The sequence below is a fragment of the Onychomys torridus genome, chromosome 14 (genome assembly GCF_903995425.1).
Source record: "Onychomys torridus chromosome 14, mOncTor1.1, whole genome shotgun sequence".
In the NCBI taxonomy this organism is placed as follows: Eukaryota; Metazoa; Chordata; class Mammalia; order Rodentia; family Cricetidae; genus Onychomys; species Onychomys torridus.
Genome location: NC_050456.1, coordinates 81,326,780 through 81,351,767, shown reverse-complemented (window position 1 = coordinate 81,351,767; position 24,988 = coordinate 81,326,780). Strand labels below are relative to the sequence as shown.

At 39.3% G+C, this 24,988-nt stretch overlaps 1 protein-coding gene across 4 annotated transcripts in view; it reads right to left on the bottom strand.

Annotated features, from left to right (window-relative positions):
• Nucleotides 1-24,988, bottom strand: part of Esyt2 (extended synaptotagmin 2) — a 100,010-nt gene that overhangs the window by 15,256 nt on the left and 59,766 nt on the right. The window contains exons 7-15 of one of the 4 annotated variants that reach the window (XM_036205603.1): nucleotides 20,737-20,792; nucleotides 16,252-16,372; nucleotides 13,204-13,380; nucleotides 11,768-11,850; nucleotides 9,809-9,857; nucleotides 8,581-8,670; nucleotides 8,059-8,154; nucleotides 6,146-6,247; nucleotides 2,447-2,509 (exon numbers count right to left, since the gene is read on the bottom strand). In XM_036205603.1, coding sequence (XP_036061496.1) covers nucleotides 2,447-2,509; nucleotides 6,146-6,247; nucleotides 8,059-8,154; nucleotides 8,581-8,670; nucleotides 9,809-9,857; nucleotides 11,768-11,850; nucleotides 13,204-13,380; nucleotides 16,252-16,372; nucleotides 20,737-20,792 — 837 coding nt within the window. The remainder of the gene's footprint in view (nucleotides 1-2,446; nucleotides 2,510-6,145; nucleotides 6,248-8,058; nucleotides 8,155-8,580; nucleotides 8,671-9,808; nucleotides 9,858-11,767; nucleotides 11,851-13,203; nucleotides 13,381-16,251; nucleotides 16,373-20,736; nucleotides 20,793-24,988) is intronic. The other 3 variants (XM_036205604.1, XM_036205605.1, XM_036205606.1) reach the window with 3 other exon arrangements.

Below are 24,988 nucleotides of genomic sequence, written 5' to 3'. Positions count from 1 at the left end.
CACCAGGAGAATAAATGTCAGTTTAGAATCGCATGGAATTAAGCAGATATAAATTATGATTTCAATAATTGATAAGTAAGAAAAAATTGACAAGAAGCATACTTTAGCAGACAGCTGATAGAAGAAACATGGTAAGACACATTAGATATGTGACATGAGGTTTATTTATAACTTAGCCCCACAAAAAGATGTGTTAAATGTGTTAATGTAATTAGAGGGTCACAAAAAAGTATTTTAGTTAAATAATTTTAGAGTCAATCCTCAACACTACAGCAATGACAGAAATAGGTGTCAAAATCATTTGATTATTCAAATAATATGACTAACCCAAACCTACTGTGATAATCTATTTCCTGGTTCATCTTTTTGATGTGAATGAGTTCTGCAAAATGAAATAAATACCGTTAAAAATATCAAAGCCAATTGATTTTCCCTAAACTCATTTCCTTTCTTTGATATTAGGATTCCTAAATCTGAGCTGAGTGTAAGTCCCAGCTGAGCTGGGAAGAAGGATGCCCCTTCACCTCTCCCTTCTGTCTAGCTAAGAAACTCTTGACTTTCAAGGAGGGCATGCCTTGCCCATTCTTACCTATGAGGTTCGAACTACAGTTGTAGGGCATAAAATCAGACTGATTGAAGCCACATACATCTACCTTGGGTCTTTGATATAGGAGTTGAGTTTATTCCTAACTAATATTCAGCCTGTATCTGTGAAAATGGGGCCATTCAGTATTAAGGACTTAATGCATCTACAACTTTAAGGTGCCCTTCTTTCTAATAGTTTTTAAAATAGAATGAAGTTTATAACTGATAACACTAGAAACCTGCTTCTGAACAACTTCCAGTTGTCATTGCCTTAATCAGTTTGTGCATTGATGTGTGTATGTGAATGACACACTAAAATCTACTTATTCTATGTCTAAAATTTCAGTAAATATAAAATAAATCAAAGCTTAGCTGGCACTTTCACAATCTTGTTTAGTGGTTTATAGAATAAGGGTGTGCCTTAGCACACATGATGTTTTAGATTAAATAAATAAGGTATTTAAACCATTCATTAAATTTTATACTGTGACAGACATTTAAATTATAGCACTACACATCAAAGGTACAAACTATGATAAAAAATATAGTCTTTTAGGTCACACTGTTGAATTTAATGAACTATAGATATGATGCCTAAAAATATAACCTTACACTGTTGAATTTAAATTTCATTCTCTTTAATTCTTCACTACTGAGTGAGACCTTTGCTTCATCAGTCTGAGCCTCAGGTTCCATGTCTACAAAAGAGGCACAATACCATTTATAGGACTTGTTGTTAGGCTTACATGAGCTAATGTGTTAAACCAGATAATTATAGCACATCTATTTACCTACCTATTGTGTACTTTTATATGTGATATTTTAATTTACTTACTAATCCAATGGAGAAGATATTACTTCCATCCTGTAAGCAGGATGGATTAAATATTCTCTTTGAATCACAACGATGAGCAACATGACTATGGAGCCTTCCTTCCTGACTTCTGGCCAACAAGACAGCAGAATAACGGTGAGCAAAGAGTGTTGCTACACGTCCTTTCCTAAGTTGCTATAGGTCCCCACTATGCTGGGAAGCATAGTTGTTTCAGTCATGTTACGAACATCATTCTCAGGGTATGAGGCCCTACTGAAACTACACCATATCTCCTTAGTACAGGTCATAGTAAGGTTTACAAATATGACATAGAAAAGTCACTGACAGTCTCCTTCGTTTTTAGACTAATGGATTAATTTTGGGTCTTATTTTGCTAGATGAACCTAAGTAAACTATTCCTATTTCTTTGGAATTTTCTTGACAATTATATTTAAAATGCCCCTGCCTCTCACTGCAATTAAGATGAATTAAGAAACAAAACAACAATTTAGCCAAAGAACACAAGCTGTTGTCATGATGAGAAGTGGAGCTTAGTTTTCAATAATACCTCATTTGATAAAATTTGAACCTTCTGGAAAGAGCTATCACCCAAGCCCACAGCACCAAAGCCATGAGGTTGATTCAGTGAGGCCCTACTCAACATATTGGAAGAGGCAATTCCTTAAGTATGCACTCAACAGTTTGCAAGGTACATCTTTCAATCACAATATGAAATTCTGGTCAAGATTTCAAATAGAACTTTTAGATTGCCATTCACAAATTCAAATTCAAACAAAACACATTTCATTGGCTTTAAGAGAGAGAATGAAATCTAAAACTTCAAATTGGAGCTTTAAAATTTATTTGGTTGATGTAATTTCTTCTAAATACAAATTCTTGGGTAACAGAAGTCAGATCTCTTCTACTGGGTAATCAATTATTAACTAGAGTGGGTGGTGACCTGCCCACACACTTAAGAAAGCCAAAATACCATCTCTTTCAATATGTCTGATTAGCACTGCAGCCTCCAGGGAACACTTTGTTTACCTTTAAAGCTCTCTGAACTGCAGACTTCTTCAAGACACCGGGGTTAAAGTCTAAGGGGTTACTCTTTTAGGTCAGAAGAAAATGAACACACCAAGGGTTAATAAGACATGCAATGAGGAGTTTATGTAAGGTTAATGACACCAAAATTCATGAGAATAAATGAATTCTTAAACCAGACCAAAAATCATACAAACTGCCAAATTTGCCTTTATGCTCAAGATTTTTACCTTAGAGTGACTGATAATCTAAAATATCATGACACATTTCCTCATCTTCAGTAATACTTCACTTCTCCACCTGACTTTACTGTTTGCAGAAATCAAGAATGTGATTTAGGAAAGGCTCTGCTTACTGTCCTTTGCCTGAAACCCCAGTGTCACCACAATTAGAGATTTAATGTGAAGCACAGCAGTGAGCATTCTTTCCACACTGCTGGATCTGGTCCCACCTACCGCAGCCCACACCACTGCTATGCCTTCTAAGACCTGCTTTCTTGGTATAGCATCATCCAGAGATGGAGCCTATCTCTCTGCCAACTCCCTGGACTCCCCATCCTTCCCAGGTATGGAAGTACAGGCCAACAAGGCCATTTTAAGAGTTCCTCCTAGATTTAAATACATTCTACTGTTAGAGGTTATATATCTTCCTGACTGAATTTTTTTCAGTTAGTTGTCTGCTCATTCTCAAATGGACAATTTGTTTTGTTTTGGAAACTTTCAGAATTAACATTTGAGGTTAAAGGTTTTTGTCATTTTAATTTTAATTCATTTAAAATGGCATATTGAATTTGATTCTTAATTAAATTTTTTCTTAATGTTTTATTAAACAAGATGTATAAAAGAAGATGGAGAATCTTCCAATTCTCCTCCATGGTAGGAGGCAGGTGAGAAGGTAAAGAACCTACCCAGGCTCCAGCCATACTAGGTGGGTCTAAATCTAGACTATTCATACAGCCTACAGGGCTCTTCAAAGACTCAGAACCTACTGTCTCTATCTCTGGGTGAAGCCCAGACAAGGTATTCCCTAAGGAGTTGAAACAATGCCTTTTGGTTCAGAGGGAGCTTGGTTGATGCTCTCTAGATGTGACAAGGACCTTTCCTGAAGTGCACACTGGTTAGAAACAGCTGGACCCAATGCACTCGTTATTCTAACATGCATCAATTACTGAGAAACAAAGAGAACAGTGGCAGTGTGAATCAGGAATGCAAGAACAGCTGTGTGAGGTCACAGAAAACTGCATGGCATGCAGGTGAGAAGACTAGTCACTGAAATACTTGGGTCAGGTGTCCAGGTGTAAGGTTCAGAAGTCAGGCCCCAGGTACCATGTACTATCACTCTGGAGACAGTGGCACCTGTCCTTTTTTTTTCCCCCCCCATCAAGAACCATGCACTAGGGATATAGGCCACCTGAGAGTATCTGCCTAGTATGTAGGAAGCTCTGGGTTCAGACCCCAGCATTTCATAAACTTAGAATTGTGGTCCATACCTATGACCCCAGCACTTGGAAGTAGAGGCAGGATGATCAGAAGTTCAGTGGTTATCCTCAGCTATATAAAGTGTTTCAGGATAGCCTGGGATATATGAGACCCTGTCTCAAATAAACAAAAGCTAAAATTCCCTGTAAAAAGTATTTTTGTCCCTAAGGGTCTGCTCAGTGGTAGCTATTACATGGTTATGGTCATACATGTAAGGTAAGCACTATGAAAATACCACTCATCTCAGATCACCTCCAGTACAGAATTAAGAGCATCTGAACAGTGAACATTCTACAGTGGTGAAGTCTCAGTCACTTATGTCCTTGGTGTTATTTTTATTTTCTATCTGTGAAATGCCTATAATGATAATATGGATAAATGAGGTACAAGTGGACCCCTTACAGTCTATGTGGCTACTGCAAAGTGCTCAACACACACTACCAAGTAAGCCTAATATTCTAACGCTGGATGCTAAAGTCAGGGAACATAGTCAAGCTGAAGCTAGAGGAGGGAAAAATTCTAAGCGTCTACATTGAAAGGAAATCAATTCTAGTATAGAAGAAAATAATGGAATGGAAATTGAGGATGCTCTGAATAGGTGGGAAGTAAAAAAAAGCCATGGACTGCAGCTATTTATAAAAACAAGCTTTTCCTATAGGAAAGACTGAGAAAGTTAATTTTATTTTCCACTAGAAACCAGTAAGTAAAAAGTAAGTAAGTATATACTTGTACTGCAAAGAACATTTTATGTGGTGTGCATATCCTAATTATAAAGCTCAGTGTGACTTGGACAATGAAGGAAATGAATTCTGAGTCTGGCCACGGACATCAGAACTACAAAGCAACTCAAGAATCCGATTCAAAAATATTTTATTTCTGCAAAAGGAAGCAGTTGTAGATTAAAGAGACCTAGAAAGGTTACTGGAGACAGACTGGCAAATTAACCAGAAGATTGGCTTTGTCACTTAGGAGTTTGTGATGACATCTTACCTCGGAAACAAAAGCACAAAGCGTTTTCTAAGGTGATGGTATGGACTGGCTGACATTGCCATTCTAACTGTCCTCCTTTTTGACTTCTGTCTCTGAGACAGGGTCACAACCCTGAAACCAGAAATGTTCCTGCCTTAACCTCTACAATGCAAGGGTTATAGGGGACACCCCTCCACACCAGCTTCCTTTTGACTTTTTATTAAAAAGGCTGTAAGCAGCTGTGAGTGCAGAGTTAGGGACATCAAGGTGCCGCTTAGTTACTAGTGTAACTTGCCTATCCTTCAGGGTACTGATTTTTCTTGTCTATAAAAAAGGCTAAATACCTATTTTTAAGTATGTTACCCCACAACCCATCCTTAGAAGAATAAACTGAGGACACACGTGGAAAGCCTGTGTAAACAGAATTGGAAAGTGCAAAAGAGCAAAGCCCTGTCACTCACTATTAGATTCAAGGGATAAGTGGTCTTTAGAAATCTAACTAGTTATAATACAAATCTGAAAGGTGATTTTATACACTAATTTCTATGTCCCCAGAGGAAATGAACCCAGCAGCCACCAGAGTACCCTGTACTGCACTAGGAGAGGAAGCACCCAGACAGGCTATGGGAGCAAATGGGATGAAATCAAAACAAAATTCCCAATTATTTACTTCAGGTAACTCCTTTAAGTTCCTGAAAAGAAATCAACCATGAACCTGCTGTGGTTTTCTTTTCCTCCAGAGGAAATGTGGCAGAAGCAGGCTCTCACAGAGATGGGGTGAACTTCTGGTTTCCTGTGACCATGACTAGTGACAGAGAGGACTAGGACAGTATGGACTGGAAGACAGCCCAAGTTCTAATGCTGCTCTCCTTGGCGAGAGGGGAAAAGTAGATTTAGGAAAGTTTTGTGAAAGTTATAGCAATGTTTATATGTCTCTTCCCAAGATGAACCCCAAATCAACTTTAAACTTTAACTTTATGACTTTGTTTTTCCCTCAGAGGACTCGTTATAACACTTTTTGGACCAGCAGCAGTAGAGTTAGTTCAGGTTAGTTCATCTCTTGTCAAATGTACTCCCAACATCAAAGCAGAGTCACATTTGACAAAACCAACATAAAATGAAGACATGGTAACTGAAGTCATGCAAGAAAATGAAAATAGCATGCACATCATTCCAATGAGCAGACTGCACAGAAGTTCCAGGCCACACTTGGGCAGTCTTCACTGAACACAGAAGAAGGAGCTGGAGGACTCACAAATAGTGCTCTATAGACTGAGGTAGTATTCTCACAAAACACTAGTCCCGACGCTCGCCTCTCTTTTAAGTAGCCACACCCAAAGTTTCCCTCGTAGATACTCTTAGGAAAGTGGAGACAGGAAGAGAAAGCAAAGAATGGCGGGTTGTGGTCAGTGGGCACACACCAGAAGCACAAATAAACGGTGCAGAGAGTCAGAGGGTCCCAGGACACAGGGACTGGCCAACAAAGCCTCCTGATTAACACCACAAATAGCAAGGATGGCTCTGTGGACCCTTTGCCTCTGATGAGCCACGGCACATTGTGAGCAAGGTACCCTTGGAACAGAAGAGCAGTGCATTCCCTGTCTCTTGAGATTATGTGACATTGTCTGAATTTCAAATCCGTGTGACAGAACACACAGCTCCACAGAAAAGCCCAGGCCCTTTTCCCATTTAAAATATCACTGTTTTCTACATCTAAACTATGGAGCAAATTCACTTCTTTTATAATATTTTGTTTTTACATTTATTTGGGGTATAGGGCTTGCCAGGGCATGCATGTGGAAGTCAGAGGACAACCCAAAGGAGTCAGTTCTTATCTCCCATGATGTGTGTTTTGGAAATTGAACACAGGTGGCTAGGTTTGGCAGTGAGTGCCTTTTACACACTGAGCCATCTTAGTAGCCTGACAAATAAACCTCTATCAGGCATTTTATAACAAACTTTATTGTGGTCAAAAGCAGAAAGCCCTACTGTGTAAGGAATTATATTGAAAGGCTAAATAATAATGAAGTAGATATTCCCAAATAGAAATAAAAAGATAAAGTCACTGACTTTAGGTGGAAAGACTGGTCAAAAGATTTCTCTTCAAGAAAAATGTAAGAACTTAAGTAGTTAAAAATTAGACAAGGAACTTTCATTAAAATAAAGGATATGGTATTGGCAAAGAGACAACTATATGTTCCTATTACAAAATGCTCAATCATATTTCAGTTGTTAAGTTGAAATAAACTGTATTAATGCACAAAGAATATTTATTTCCTTTTTGTTCACAAAGCTCAAGTAAATATACAATTTTCAAAAACTAAAAGGTGCTAAATGATGCAATTTCACAAACCATCAGGATAAAAGTCCAAGAGAGACTGTGGAAAAGGGTCAGCAAAATGCTTCTTTGCTTTTGTTTGGAGTCTGTTCACAAATGCACTTATGTGACTGAGCATTTATTAGGAAGGGAGAATTATGCAATTAACAATCTTGGTGGGTAAAATTCCTGTAACTGATGACAGTGATCTTTCTTTCAACAAAACTGGCTGTTGACAAATGACATAGAGAAATGCCCTAGTATCCAAGCACACAGGCACCCAAAAAGTTACCCAAAATGTAACATTTATATGAGGACAACATTACTTTACCGATTAGGGTTTACAGCAGGACAGCGGAAGATTCACTATCCCTAAATGATCGGATTACTTTATACTTTCCCCCATAAAACCAAAATAATCTAATGCAAGCAAATAAACAGGCTTTTAGGCTAACTATTATGATTTGGCACTGTTTGTATCTTTATTCACTTGGAAGTGTCCCAGGTGCCCGAAGGTCAGTATACCTACCTGGTGGTATCAATGATGCTCCACCTTAAACCCTGAGGATAGTCATAGCTCAGCAGCTCACAAACTCCTGTGTTACAGCTAAGACACATTTAGGGTTTGTGATCAGGGCTGCTTCATTTATTCCCCTTTCTAAGAAGAGACAATTTTCACCTTGAGGCAACTAGGCTGTAATAATTAGATATAAATACACATGTGCAAAGCAAATGCTACCTTGTGCCTCTCTGTTTCTGCCACACAAGATTAGGTGATACTCTGTGGCTGAACAAAGTAGTAGTTTCCAAGTCAGGAAAGCACTCCCAGGAGTTAGCTCTGTACTACCTACCGGAAGGTTCCTTGCAGAATCCAAATACAAGATCAGCAGTGCAGATGAAAGACCATCATTAGCTTGATCCTTGTCAGCTCTGATGTCTGCCAGAACCTGCAAGGTGAGAAAAAAGTATCAGTGGGTGTGTGTCTACTGGAGTGCACACTGTTTTGACTGTACTCAGGAAAATGAAAGGAAGAAATAATCTAACAGACACAGCAGAAGAAGAATTGAACTGATGTCTCCCAAATGACAAGACTGCTATTCCACACAAATCAATTAAAATGAAGCACTAGGAGGACATGTAGCTCCCCAAATCCCCGTGCTAAAGCAAGGACAAAATTTAAAGGTCTCAGAACAAGAATAATGACCTATAAATAGTATTCTCTATACTTTCATTCCCCTTCACTACTGTGGTGACTTGTGGCATAATAATCAAAATTACTGGTATAATTTTTCTAAGCAAGTACCAACACAATCAGAGAGACTGGTCCTAACAATCAGGAGTAGGTAGTCACGAAGGAGGACACCGCACAGCACCTTGTCCAGGTGTGCCGCATCTGGCATCAGTGTGAGCCACTCTAACTTCAAATGCAGCTTTCCTTTTGGAACTTCGTCCAGAGCGAACCACTGAAGAGAAAGGTTCAAATTCAGCCAAAGTGTTTCTGAATAAAAGATTCTAATCAAACCCAGTCTAAAAATGTTTCAAAATTGTTTCAAATGATACTGTGGCACCACCAATTCTTAACTGGCACTGAAGGAGTGCACTTATTAATTTGTGCCTCATGCTCCAAGAGCCAGGGCTAGCCAGAGACCAGGCTCAGAGATCCATCTGCCCTAACAAAACCCTTATGATGTAACGAGTACTATTATCACATACAAGTTCAAGTGTTCTAGTACTGTCTAGCACTAACAAAGTTTCTGTATATGGACTCACATAGAATGAAGAGGCCAACAGAGAATAACACTAATTCCCAAATACTGAATGGCAGAATCAAACAAGTTAAGGTACTTGTTTTTACTCATAGCTATACATCAATGAATAAAACAGTGCAAAGCTGTGTCATCAAACACTCAGTGTTAAAAAGGAACTGCCACAAGGCAGGATTCCATCTATCCTGTTCACCACTGTGCTCAGTGACTGGCACCCAACAGATGTACAAGAAACTCTCTGGAATGGATGATAAGCACTCCAGGAGGGAACGAGTACTGCTGTGAAAGCAGCCAAGTCCCAACACTGATTTGGTTAATTAGGCTTCTCTTACCCAAGTCTCACCCATCTTTTGGTCTTTTGGAAGCTACTGTACTGTTTTCCTTTATGTTTTTATTTTATTTTTATAGAATTATGGATCACTATCCCTGTTTGAAGTAATGTCTTCTTGCTGCAAATTATTAGTTCATTTACAGGTATCTTTTACATTCTGACAGCACTGTGAATCTCTGCTATTCACTCTAACTACAGTGAAAATTTCCATTTCTGTGAGCTTCTTACACATCTCTGCCCTAATGCCTCCAAGGTATTACAGTCTGTCTATAAGTCAGTTTTACATTTTGTGCTCACCCACACTTCCTGACATTTTAAGCAAGCATACTACTATTTAGCTATATCCTTTCATGTCAAAGGTTTGTAAAGCAAATACTGTTCCTGTATCAGCAGCTAGGGCTCTCACACTGGGTAGGTGGGCAACAGCAGTGGGCCACAGTGACTCTGGCATACAAGAGGTACTTAGAGTGTTCCTAAAGTAGGCCAAAATCAGAGAAAACTTACTTCGTCTAAAAGGCGCTCCTTCTCAACTTCAATAAGATCAATCATAAGACTACAAGAATAAAACAATAAAAAAAAATTTAGAACACAGAAACATACTTCTTCCAACTGAAATACCTTGAGTATTATATATATGGAAAAGAGCTCTAGAAATACAAAATATGCTATACAATTTACCAGAACATAAGCTGCTTTCCTCAAGGCTTTCTATAATATATGCCCAAGAAAATCAAAAGGCAAGTAAGAAAGACAAGGATTGAATTTTTGTGGTCAAAATATTGAGCACAGAACTGACTATGTATGTGTGTGCGTGTTCATGTGCAGGACTGAAGCCAACATCAGGAGTCTTCCTCAGCTGTTCTTCACCTCATGCATCAAGAAAGTATCTCTCAATTGAACTCAGAGCCTGACAGGACTAGTGTAACTAGTCAGCTTGTTCTGGGCATGCCCAGTCTCTGTCATCCAAGTGCTAGAATTATAGATAACTGCCATGCTCCTCTGGCATTTTCTGGGTCTGAACTCTGATTCTCATGTTTACACAGCAAGTGCTTTACACTAAACTCCCCAGCCCTAGCTGATTTTTTTGTGTTTGAGACAGGGTCTCACTATGTAGATCAGGCTGGCTTTGAACTCACAGAGATCTGCCTACCTTTGCTTCCCAAGTACTGGGATTAAAGGTGTGCACCACCATGCCTGGCTAGCTAATGGGCTTTTACATGTTATCCCTTGGTGCACAGTCATCACTTGGATTCAGTTATTTGCATAATGAATTGTAAGTCCACACTGTATCATTCATGTCCATAAGCAGGTCTGAGAGTAGGTTTTATTACCACCAAACAATCCTACTCTAATTTAACCATGGCACCACTTCTATGGGAATGTGGAAGAAGGATTATTCTACTTGTACTTCTGAAGGTATCTCCTAATCAGTCTGCTCTCAGCCCTAGTCAATGACAACATGCTCCTAGTTGCTTTACTGACCTCCCATCTACATGCTTACACAGCATATTTGATTTGATCATGTTCCTGGTCCTACTTAAGCTGTGTAGACAGTCACAGATTCTGAAGTTACAACAAAGCACAACACATGGGTCTTAGAGATTCTGAAGTCAGAGCATGACACACAAGGCCATACTTATTTCTCCAATATAATCTAATCCTCCACCACCTCCTAACAATAAAATCATTTAAATAACCTTAATTAGATAGATATGTAGTAGATGTGTGTTTGCATATCCATTCATTATGTGTGAAGATGTGAAAGCACAGGTGTGGAGGCCAGAGGACAACCTCATTTATTTTTCTTAAGGTATGGTACTGTTTTCTTGAGACCAGGTACCTCACTAACCTGGAATGGAACTCACCAAGTAATTTTAGTCTGGCCCTAATAAGGCCCAGGGATACATTCTTTGTTTCTGCAGTGCTGGGATTATAAGCATGTATGAAGACCCTTGGAGCTGGAGTTTCAAGCAGCTGTATAGATGTGAGCCATCTGACATGGGTACCAAGAACTGAATCTCAGTCCTCTGGAGGAGCAGCAAGCATTCTTAACCACTGAGCCATCTCTTAGCCTCAGAAGCGTATTTTTAAAGCCCATTTTTTACAGCTACATTAGTTCTTCAACCGAAGTAAATAAATCAGTATTCACTGTCCCAATATGTGGGAACAATGTAAATGACTATACCCTAGCAAACTGAGAAAGCTTAAAATTAAGCCCACATTTACAACTCAGGAGGAAATATTTATAGACCTCCCTACACAAGGCGAGGCTCTACACAGTGGCTGGCCCTCTAGCTGCATGGTCTAACTGGCTGGTAGAATCAGCCCTAGTGCTGTAGTCACATCCGGTAAAATAAATGGCACACGTAAAAGCCATTTCAGATGTACTATATGTAAACAAATGAATTTGAAGCTTGCAACAGTGAGAGTGGTTAGAAGGGTGTTCCCAAGTTGTTTCTTCACCTTCCTAAGAAGTCATCCTTGTCTGGATCTTCATCAAAGAGTTCAATCTCCAATTCTTGTCCAGGGTGCTCATAGACTAAAGCCTGAAAATTAACGGTTAGTAGTTAGTGCCAGTTTACTACCACAGTCAAGTACTAAGTATGGTGATTATAACAAGTATTATTACTATGTACTTTTCTCTACAGCCAGCCCTTTAAAGTGTACTTTCTTACTGTCAGACCACACATACTCCTTGATGACTGGGCCATTCTAAAGTACTTGCCCACAGAACAAGTCTGCTGGGTATGATTTATGGTTATCAGTGGGCCAAGCACAAGGCCCTGAAATAAGGTGGCAGTGAAGTCACCCACAGGCCTGTCTAAGGCCTAAGGCCAAGTGAAGATGCAGGAAACAGCCCTAAGATCTCAAGTGGCTCCATCCAGATGCTAACCTTGGAAAGCCATCAGCCACTTAGCCACTCAAAGAACAAGGGACTGACAGGGACAGAGGACAGAGAGTGACAAGAAAGAGGCACAATGCACTACTGTTCTCGAAACAACTCTGTCCTTTACAAGCCTCCAATTTTGGTTCCAGCAATTTAAGGCTACACATGACACTGCACCTGAAGAATACTGCTACAGTACTGTACTTAGCAGCCCAGGCCTCTGCAGTAAAGGAATTCAGTGGAAGGGCTATTAGAAGTCAGGCAGATCCTGGCTGGTGTGGTGGTGCACACCTGCAATTACAGCACTCTGGAGGCTGAAGCAGGAGGATCATGAACTGCAGGCCAGCCTGAGATACACACAGATCACATCTCAAGGAAAGGAAATAAAGTGTAGAGAAAAAATGAACATAAACAAACAAAAACAAAGCCAATAACCATGCAGTCACCTATCCACGGAGGTGTAAAGATATCCAGATAGAGTAAACGAAACATGTATAAAACAGTATACTTTCATGTTCGTGTTTTAACCTCATCTAATATTTTAGAATCAGACAAACTTGCTTATATTAAGAAAATATATTGCCATTAATCACTGCGGTAGCTTTATATGACTAATGCTTTAAAAAAAAAAATCTCATTTGTTCACATTATAAGAATGTTTTGTGGCTGGCGGTGGTGGTGCACACCTTTAATCCCAGCACTCAGGAGGAAGAGACCATTGGAGCTCTGTGAGTTCGAGGCCAGCCTGGTCTACAAAAAGAGTTCCAGGATAGGCTCCAAAGCTACAGAGAAACCATCTTGAAAAACCTAAAATAAATAAATATAAAATAAATAAATAAATAAATAAATAAAATAACAAAAGAATGCTTTGTGTTAGAAGACAAAGTGTAGAATTTCCCATAAATGGGAAATTAAAAAACTTAAACAGTGGTCCAAGTTAGCCACACTTCTGTGTTCAAGGTATGAAGTCAGACTTCTAGAGCCCTTACTCAGATACTGCCCCACTGCTTACCTCATATACCTCATTCCACTTTGGACTAAGGTTCTCTTTGATAATCTTACTCTGGAAGATTTGGTTGCCCACTCGGATAATTCCATAGGGGTCTGATTTTCCCTTGACAAGGCCTTTAAGATAGGTGTCTTTTCCCTGGAGATCCTGAGCTTCAATAAAATGAATCCTTAGGACACCCTGAAAAGAGCAGCAAACCACTTAGACTATTTGCTATGGAGAATGGAAGACACATAGTGTGTACCCAGCTCAGCTGTTGAAGAACTCAAAAAACAAGTATTAAGGGAGAACAGTATGTCATGCCTCTGGATCGTAGGACTGTTGATGGACGAGGACTCCTCAGCAGGAACGAAGTGAGCCACACAGCTGCCTGCAGAGAGCTTGAGCATTCCCCATAGGGGAACACTGACTGCAGAGGTCCCAGTGCAGCCTATTCCCCGGAAACCACTAACACAGGCCACAAGGCTCACCAAAAATCTTACACTCTGAGACTAAGTAGGTAATAACTAACATGATATGATGTATCAAACCTGCTACTAAGCTTTTCTTATTCAGCAACCATGCCATTCAATTTTTAGACCAATTCTATAAAATACTCATTAATCCTACTTTATAGAGGAAGAAACTGAAACTTTGAAATATCTAGTGCTCATCAAAAAAAAAAGTTCTCAAAAACTGTCCTATTTGTACGAGAAAAATATATACTCATTTCATTTATGGCAAATAAAAGTTTGTTAGGTAATAATACTCTTCCTTCAAATGCTTAAAAAATTATAGGCTAGCTGGGCAGCAGTGGCATACACCTTTAATCCCAGGAGGCAGAGCCAGGTAGATCTCTCTGACTTCGAGGCCAGCCTGGTCTACAGAGCGAGATCTAGGATAGGCACCAAAACTACACAGAGAAACCTTGTCTCGAAACCAGTCCCCCCGGCCCCCCCAAAAAATTACAGGCTAATTAATATTCCTGGCTTGTCAGGACAAGACAAACTTCTTTATAGATGAATACATTTTAAAAGCACCATAAGATTCTTGTCTGTAGTTTCATATGACTACAGCTGAGATGATGTGGCCACCTCTTTTCCCAACATTGGCTTTAAGCTCAGAGAAGGAAGGTAGCTAGATCCAGGCCAGTTCCAGTGCTTATTGTACTTAATACACAAAAGAGATACCTGTATCCTAGAAGAATAAGTCCCCTTTCTTTCTTTCTTTGGTTTTTCGAGACACGGTTTCTCTGTGTAGCTTTGTGCCTGTCCTGGATCTTGCTCTGTAGCCCAGGCTGGCCTCAAACTCTCAAAGATCTGCCTGGCTCTGCCTCCCGAGTGCTGGGATTAGAGGCGTGTGGGCCACCCCCCCCCCCCCCCACCCCCCGCGAGTTCCCTTTCTTTCACATAGAGTATCATGTTGAATTAGAACAACATAATCTTATCATCAAATTAAATGGAGTGTGCTTTCCTAAAAAAAATATAAGGAGTCGTCTGAGGATATAGGTCCTGGGTTTAAGCCTCAGCATCAAAGAGAGGTTAAAAAAAAGAAGGGTTGGTATAGATGCAGTGTGTGGTGTGTGTGTCTATATAGTCATGTGTGTTTACTAATTTTTGTATTGTTGAAATCTGAGAAAAAGTAAAGGGCATCAAGGCAATGCTATCTCTACTTTAGGAAATAAAACTGACAACACACCCATTAAAATGGCACCATCTTACCTCCTTCTGTTTTAGTCAAACTAGAATGTGTACATTCTAGTGTACAATGTGTAGAAGAATGTATAGAATGTGCCAGTACTATTCCTTACTGTAGATAATCCTTGACCTCTGTGAACCCACAGCAAATGGCTGACACTCAGACCTGCATCTCTAATGACAAGGGCCAGGCCTCACCTTTGCCTACAGTGGTTCTGTCTGCTCAAGGCAACTCCATAGACATATGACCCAGTTCTATGTTCCGCATTTTATAGAAGCTGAAACTAAGGCCCAGCCATCAACACTTCAGTTCAAGAGTTCTGCTTTTGCCTTTTGTTCAGTGCAGCTGTTACACAGTGCCTCTTCTGTCACTGTGGTGGTCTGAGTAAGAATGGCTCCCACAGGCTCACAGGCTTAGGGAGCGGCACTATTTGGAAGGATTAAGAGGTGTGGCCTTGTTGGAGGAAGTGTGTCACTAGGGGTGGGCTTTGAGGTTTCAGAAGCCCAAACCAGCCCCAGTAGCTCTCTCTTCCTACTGCCTGTGGATCAGGATGTAGAGCTCTCAGCCCCTTCTCCAGCACCAATTCTGCCTGTGTGCTGCCAAGCTTCCTGCCATGCTGATAATTAAACCTCTGAACTGTAAACCAGTCCTGATTAAATGCTTTCTTTTATAAGAGTTGTTGTCATGGTCTCTCTTTACAGCAAGACTAACTTTACTGACTAAGACAGTTACCCTATAATATTAAGCAACTCCAGAAATCATCACATCCCAATGTCTGAGAGAAAACTTAGCTACATCATCATATCAGACTTTTTATTGTATCAGCAGTCCCATCCCATTTTGTTGATGAGAATGACTATAGCTCCATAAAAACAAATATAGCATATACCTTCTGAGATAACATTTGCCTGACCTTCACTGCTACCCTTATGACTTGTGATTACATTTGAAGAACTAAGCCCTACTGGTACCCTGAAGGAGCATGACTGAAGCGTAAGAACTCCTGAAGTCTCTGGACAGCCTCAGGGTCAGAGGCTCCCTAATACATCTCCAAGGGAGTGCAGAGCAGCTACCAATGTATTAACACCAATGGAAAGATAGCTGTTCAGAAAGACAAGGAAAGTCTAAAGATTAATACCCTGTGGTTAGGCCAGGAGGTGGTGGCACACACCTTTATTCCCAGCACTAGGGAGGCAGTAGCAAGAGTCTCAGTGAGTTCGAGGTCAGCCTGGTCTACCGAACTAGTTCCAGGACAGCCAGGGCTACACAGAGAACCCCATCTCAAAACAAAACAAAACAAAACAAAAAAACACCCTGCACTTAACAAGGTCCTAGTATGTGTTTAAATTCTAGTGAATACAAATGCACGCTTACCTTTGGTATGGGAAACCGCAACTGTGCTATTTGAACTTCACTGACAAGAGGAACAGTGATTCGATTGGGAAGCACCAGATAGTTTGATATTATATCCAAAATGATAGTATCAGATAAACCACTGTTAGTTGAGAGATGGAGAACAAACAATCAGATATTTATATATATACATGTTTGCTGTCACCTTTAACAACAAACATGCACTGCCTCGATACTATCCCATGTATGGGGTGGGAGTTCCCTGGAGAACAAACAATCAGATATTTATATATATACATGTTTGCTGTCACCTTTAACAACAAACATGCACTGCCTCGATACTATCCCATGTATGGGGTGGGAGTTCCCTAACTTTTCCAGAATAGTACTTATAATGCTTCAGCTACACTGCTGTTGTAACTATGGGGCAGAATTTATTTTTGTAACACAACATAAAATTCTAGCTCCATTCCATAATTTCCTGAACAACTTTTCAAATGTTCTTACAGTTTAATCATAGACTTAAGATACATTTCTTTACATTTGTTTTTTGACATAAACACTCCAAACATAAATAAAATTGTAGAGAATAAAACAGTAAACATTCATGAACCAATCTCATGTTTATGCATATATTGTTTCTCTTTAGTGTTGTATACTGCTTCAAAGGAAGTAAAACAATTTAGTTGTTTTTCTTTTGAATACTGAATACTTTAATTCTGAATAATAATTTTGACCTACTATTATATCACTACATAGCAAACTCAGTAAAATGAATTAAAGACTACCGGAAAGCATTTTATATCTACTTTTGCCTGTTTTCAAGGGAGATGCGAGAATTAAACAATGTGTATATGACAGTACTTCTGGAAACATGCAAGCTTCCTTACTCTAAACTTTTACTAGAACCCCGAGTTTTAAACAGAACCGTGACTGCTGCCAGTGCTTTCTGGTGTAAAGTTACTAGCATATATATGCAATTACACATGCAAACATGTCCTCTGTCATCATAATCACTTAAGCAAAAGCGAGGCACATGTGATAACAAGATATGGACCTTTCTTTACCAGACTTTCGGTTTACAAAAAAGAAAGGACTCAATCATACACGGCACCATCCTTCCTATCAGCAGGCAGCAGGTGATCCTTGCTATTAATACTTCTGAGGAGATGTAAAGCTGGCAGGCACTGTGCACCTACTCCTCTGTGAGGAGGTATAGGATCCCACACAGTTTTCACACACACTCCTTACCTTTGGCATTTCCTCTCAAAGTAACTGTTTTGTTTATACTGAAACACGGGCTGAAACAGAAGACCCCAACCTAACTCAGGTGTCCTGAAGAATCTCACTGCTCACAGCTGGGATAACACAGTACTTGTCTTCAGCTGGCAGCACTATGCCTAGAAGACAGTGGTCCCAGCAATCACTGTGGCCAATACCCTAGGCAGGCTCACTAGCACCCTATACTATTAGGTGTGGACACTGCTCCCAGACCCCTACCCAGCGTCCATCCAACCATCCACAACTTTTCTTGCAGGCACTGGTTCCCAAGTCTGCCTGTCAACACTGTTCCTACTCACACCGCTGGCTTCTGCCTCTCCTGACCCTGACCCTGACTCGCCTCTTCTACATTCTGATGTAGTAGAAGCTCTTCATTGAAACCTAACAGGGATTTTACAGCACAGTGAACTGATTCAGACATAATTCCTACTTTGTAATGACTCCATGACACGAATGTAGCCTACGAATACAACCTATATACTCATCTTACAAAGCCTGGGTAAGATTTTACTATACCAGGCTCAGTTATTAAATATTATTTTTTAAAAATATTTTTAACATAAGGTTTACTGTATACTTGATTTTTGCAACAGAAAATCCTTTTAAGATAGGGTTCTCACATAGTACAGGCTAGCCTCAAACTTGCTATGTAGCCAAGGATGGCACTGAACTTCAGATCTTCCTGCCTCTACCTCCCAAGTACCGAGATTCCTGACAGATATGCACTACTATATCAGGCTTAATAGAAAATCTTTGTGTGAAGATCAGCAGTCCCAATTTAATATTTTATTACATAAAATTTGTATCATAAAGAATAATATATTTTATGCAAATGTATATAATTACACATAAATTATATATAGTATATCTAAATATGTCATTGTATTTTAGAGGGACATCCCTATATATTACTACTATGGCATAGATAGCTTACTTTTAATATGTATAATAACATGTATGCATATTTATCTCTATATGTGTCATATATTTAAGCATGTATTTGTGTGTGTGCACGCAGAGCTATGTGTGCATATTTGTGCATGTGCCTCCATGTGGTGAACAGAGGTCAACATTTAGCGTTGTTCTTCAGAAGCCTTCCATCTTGCTAAGATAAGGCCAATCACTGGGACCAAGAGTTTCAAGTTTTAGGCTAAAGTAGCTGGCTAGTGAGCCCCATCATTTCCTTGTGCTAGGATTATAAGTACATGCAACCACACCTGGCTTTTAATATAAGTGCCAGGGATCAAACCAAAGTCCTCATGCATGGCAAGCATGTTATCAACTATTTCTCCAAGCCTTTTAAGTATGTATTGTAATGATTTAATTCTACATATAATATACTATAATACAGTTTATACTTACATATAAGATTTACACATTAGGAGATATTACTGTAAAGAATCTGCTTACATTATAACTGAGTAAAATGAAACTAGTTATGTGTGCAAATGAAATGTACAAGTTCACATGTGTGTCTACTATGATTTTGTACAGTCCGTAGTGAATAAAATGGTTTCAGACTGACTACAGTTTTGTGAGGGGCAGGACATATCCGTCCACACCACACTGCCATTTATAGAGCTCATACTGTGTCATTTGCAGAGCAGAGAGATGATCACTTAGCTTTACCTCAGTCTTCCTATGATGCTGAAGAAAGGCAAGGTAGAAGAAGCACTCTTACATTAACCTTCGCAGACACCTGTTGCTTACATCTGGCTAATAAAATCCAGCAAGCACTGTTATTTCCAGGGAAAGTTCTCTCTTTATGTGGGATACAGCTACATCCATCATTCATTGTGTGTGTGTGTGGGGGGGGCGGGTTGTCCAAGGGATTGAACATTTCTTGTTTTCTTCATAGGGCATATACAGAACTCAAACCTGGCTGTTAAAGCCGCAGAAACCTGTCCGAGATAGGTAGACACAGAAGGTAACCTGGAGTCTCTTTTACAACTAGCAGGAAAGGCTGCTGTTTACAGAACAGGCTGCTGCACACAGCAACAGTCTGACTGAAGACAAGATCTAGGACTCACCTGCATGTAGACTGTATGGACAGCTCATATTCCTTGGCATCAACACTTGCCTGAGCCTGACAGCTCACAAAGAATGCTCTGTGAGCTGCCAAGGCAGCTGCAGCTTCAGCTCCGAGAAAAGCTGTGAGAATGCTATTCCCATCTATGTCTAAGTGCTAGAACAGCAGTCGGCTTAGAGCAGGGGGTAATATCCATGCCTCAGCTGAGTGACAGCACTGAATTTTAAAGGTTTTGTTTCCACACTGAATTATTATTATTTTAAAAAGTATCATTTGGGGAGCTGGTAGTTTAGCAAACACAAAATCCTGAGTTTAATCCCCAGCACTGCAAAAAAAAAAAAAAAAAAAAAAAAAACTACCTGTGTCAATTTAAAATAGTATTTTGTTTGTAATCAAGATTCTAATGAACTTATTAGTAAACGTTTTAAAGTTGTACTTTCTTTTTTTTTCTGGATTTCTATTTTATTTATTTATTTATTTAATTTTTTTTTTATTTTTTATTTTTTTTATTTTTGGAGCAGGAAATTTTACATACTTTCTGTTCCAAGAGGAAAGAGCCAGGGCACAGTTAAGTTGTACTTTCTTCTCCACAGACCTTTTAACAATAACAGTACTTTTTTTAACCTGGTAAACCACACTCCACTTTATTTGTGACTATGTCTCAGATTATTAAAGCTGCTGTTTTTTACTGATAATGAAACAAAACTTTGTTTTAGCAGTCATTTCAGGGGCATAAACAAGTATATAGAAATAGGAAAAAAAATAGTCTGAAATCAAAGTTTTAGAATTGAATTTGTAAGCTATTTAAGGATAAAAATCCATAGATTAGCAATATTTCCACTGGAAACAAATGTAAATAGTAACTAATAAATCATGCATTTTAACCTTCAAATAAAGTAATAAAAACAGTAAAAAGTAAGTTTTGTAGGACAGATTGCACTCTCCTAGTCTACCATTTCAGACGTACAGACAGTGACTCATCTGACCCTCCCACAGGGAATGCACACTCTGTGACTCATGTGCCTGTTCCAGGACAATTTCCTTGTTTATTAACTATTACTGAATGGAGAAAAGCTTCCAGGGCTTTGGTCAGAAACTTCACATTCAGGTTCCATTCTGACCCATCCTTTCCAGAGTGACGGCAGTGAGAGAAGGCAGAGCGCAGCAGCCACTGCAACCAGACCTACAAGACTTACTTCAGTCCAGGGATGTCCAGCAGATTAGTCAGTCCTGTCCAGTTAATCTCCAAAAGCTGTTTTTAAAGAGGAGGAAAAATACTAAACATCAATAGTTTCCAGGTATCACAGCAAATACAAACCTCTTCCCAATACATCTTTTCCAATGCGTACTACATCAAAGAAAGCTTTCTTTCATTGCACATGAAGACCTGCCCCAGTTTTTACTTTTTGATAATGCCATAGTTTTCCCTACTAAAAACATATAATAATTTGTTTGCCTTCCCTCCTATGAATGGATCCCTGGAATATTTTTCAATTTCTTCTTTATTATAAAGTTAACAATTCAGCGATTATCCTTTGTCTTGTTAGTTTGTTCCTGTCATTTGTTTGAGACAGAATTTACTATGCAGTCTTGGCTGACCTAAAACTTACTATGAAAACCAGGCTGACCTTAGACTCACAGAGATTGGCCTGTCTCTGCCTCCCCAGTGCACCACCATGCCCAGCATGAATACATATGCTCATACATACACATACAGACTAACATTAAAAAACGGGGATCAGTCAGCAAGATAACTCGAAGGATGAAAGTGCTTGCCACACAAGCCTGACAACCTGAATTCAATTCCCAAAAGCCACAGTACAGGAAGAAAATATAGGAGTACCCTAAGTAAAAATTTTAAAGTGGATATGATGCTAAAGATTATTTTCACTTTCAGTATCAATACCTAAGATCTCTAAAATTACTATTCAAATTTCTATTACCAAAAAAAAAAAGCTTTTAAATTTCTATTACTATCAAAAGTATGGGATAGAATCATTTCTTCACTACAGCTACCATTTTATTAAAACTCAGCTCAGTTGGTAGTTGAACAATGGTGTTTTACTTTGAATTTTTTAATTTGTATTTTCCTATGAATAGAACATGTTCCGTCTATTCATTGGATATTTATATTAATCTCAGAAATTCTTACATATTTAGCTAGGATTCCATTAAGTAGACATAAACAATTAAAACTATGGGTTGTAAATACTGATTTTCTCTATCAAAATGGATACTGTGCACAATAAAGTACTTTGTGTTTTATACTTGTGGAGGGCATATTAAGTGGAACTGCACAGTCTCCATTACACACAGAGCTAGAGAAACCACATGGCTCAACAGCCCTCTGGAAGCTAGTGGTTATATACAAATAGTTAGTGGGCACCTGCACAGAGCCAGGCTAAAGGCAAGAAGCAACACATTTCAAAAGCCTCCATGACTGTTTCCAGCGTGAGAAAAAGGAGATAAAACACAGAAAGGACATGAGGCTTGTCCTGGAGTGTGCACTATATATCCAGTGTCATTTCTCTGAAGAAAACTCAATTTCCCCTCTCCCAGCAGGTATCAACTGCAAACAGCTTCTTGACTGGGTGGGACTTTGTGACCACTTCTCTGTGCTGGGGTTTTGTAAGCTCTGTGTGTGCTGCCACAGTCTTTGAGAGTTCACATGTGCATCAGCCCTGTTAGTGTCTGGAAGATGCTGTTTCTGTGGAGTCATCCACCACCTACTCTTCACCATAGATGCCTGATCCTTGAAGGGAAGGGTTTGACAGACACTGCATTTGGGACTCAGGGCTTCACTGTCTGCACACTGTCCAGTTATGGGTTCTGTGTTAATTAATATCTACTGTAGGAAGCTTCTCTGAAGAAGGTTGAGTGATGCCCTGACCTATGGATATAGCATTATGTCATTAGGAGTCATTTCATTGGTATATTCATTTAGCAGAATAATAGTAGCAGGTTTGCCCCTAGTCCCATGACCCAACTAGTTTCTCATTCTTGGGGACATTAACAGTATCAGGTGTGAGTTATATCTCAGGAAGTGGACCTTAAGTCCAACTAAAAAGTGGTTGGTTACCTCTATAAATTCGTGCCACTGTTCAACGAGCATTATCTTGCGGGCAGGTTGCTGTTGGAGGTGGTAGGGTTTGTAGCTAGGTGAGATCGATGATTACTTTTTTCCTCTGGTAACATTTATAGTACCTTCCAATAGTGGTAAAGTTTCTAGTTAGATACCAGCTCAATTTCCCCCTTTTCTGAATGTAAGTCATTCTTCAATAATAAGGTCTTGCCTTCAGGTTGTGAAGGGTAACCAGTAGCACATAATGTCCTTTTAGAACTTGTACCCTGCAGTTGTCCAGGTGTTCTTTTGTTTGTTTGTTTTTTGAGACAGGATTTCACTGAGTAGAAGGACACTTTCATGACCAGGACTATAAAGCTCAGAAAGACATGAATTCCCAAGCATCTGGTTCTGCATCAATGTTTGAAGTCACTCAGGGAACTGATAAGCACCATGACTAACAAGCTCATTTTCATTTCTGTTTCCTCTAGCATTATAGTCAAAGAATCCCTTCAGCACTTAAAGGGAGAAGGATCTCTCTACCCCAGCAAAATATTCTGATCTTATTAGAAAACGAGAATGCTGGGTAGAGGGGCCATACCTTTAATCCCAGCACTGGGGAGATGGGAGGCAGGTGGATCTCTGATTTAAGGCCAACCTAGTCTATAGAGTTAGTTCCAAGAAAGTCAGGACTCTCCATCCAGTTTTGATCTTCAAACTCCTTATATTACACATTATTGTATGCAGTAATCTGAAGACTATTCCATTACCAGCTTTGACATTCTACTTATTTTACCAAAATTACAACTCAAAACAAAAGAACTCTGTGCCTAATTGCAATGATTCATCAGTTCTTCAGCTTTTCCCCATATGTACTGCTATTCCTCAGCAAGACTAACAGAGTAGAAGACACGCTTACCGTTGGTCCAGAAATCTATTACAACATAAATAAATGTGCTATACAAAAATCACGGCCAGTGCAATGTGCTTTGAATCTCAGTTACTTGTGAGGCTGAAGCAGGAGTATTGCTTGAGTCCAAAAGTTCAGAGCCAGTCTAGGTAACAAAGCAACTCAGTCTCTCTCTTATTAACTTTGTAAATAATAAAATATCACTATAAAGTATCTAATGGTTGACTTGTTTTATTTTTGAAAGTATGACTCTGAGCTAGGAATGAGGCTCAGTGGTAGAGCATGTATGAAGACTTGGATAAGATCCCCAGTACCTAGGAAGCTAATGATTGCTTCAACTTAAGGCAAGCCTGAGCTACATAGTAAGTTTGATGCCAGTATGAACTACACAGAGGCTCTGCCTTCCCCTTTCTCTACTTCCAAAAAAGTATGCTTCTGTTTGAACAGACATATCTATGACTTAAGACTGTAAAGGCCTAACACGACACTCAAACTTCAGTTAGTACTTGAGTGTTAGTACTTCACACTAACTTCAGTTAGTACTTAACACTATTGTTAATACTTAAGTGATATAAATACAACTGGTAAATAAAATCTCCATAAAAGAACACTTAAAATGTTTTGCTTATGGGCACCTAAGAAACAAAACCTCTCTGAAGATTAATAGTAGTCTTAAAGAAGTCTTTCTACCACCAAAACAAAAGATTAAATGGCACAAAAGCAGAAAAAGGTTTCCATGTTTTACACAGCATAAAAGCTTTACATACAAACATAAGCCTTTCAGTGTAATCTTAAAAAAGGAAGCTAAAGAAATAGACATTTAAAAATTTATGTATAAAACTAGTCTTAATTGTAGGTATTCAGATTTATAGTTAGCTACAGAATTGAGAAAAACTGCCTTTGAGTTTTAAAGACAATTCAGCCCTAGATGGAGTGATTTCATCTGTAACTTTTGAACGTCACAGCTAGATTATAGAAGGACAGAGTGAAAAGATCTTCTCACTTGCCCTACATAGGAGGAAGTGTTTGTTTTTAAGAATGGCTGCTGTTTTAAGCTACTCATGCTGCCCTGCCTTTGGTATGCTTCACCCCCTTTCTCCTTAGTCTATCTCTACAGATGATGTTACCAACTTGCACTTTGTATCCTTGTTTTGGACAACATTTGTGATTACTATAGGTAACATGCAGAGCTTCTTCCACCCAAGTGAGTCTCATTGACATGACTGAGGAACTTCTAATAGGCAGTCCTAAAGTCCTGAGAACAGCTGTTAGGGATCCCAATAAGGAAGACCCCAGGTTACGAGGGTATTCAGAGCACTAGGGTTAGGGTGGGAGGGAGGTTAAGTGTGTCTGTGCAGGAGAATGAGAATGAAGAAATACATGTGTCAGAAGGTGAGTCTGCGCATAAAGTGGACAGAGTGGAATGTGAGAAAGTAAAGGTGTGCATGGGGAGAAGTGGGTATGAGAGAGAATGAGT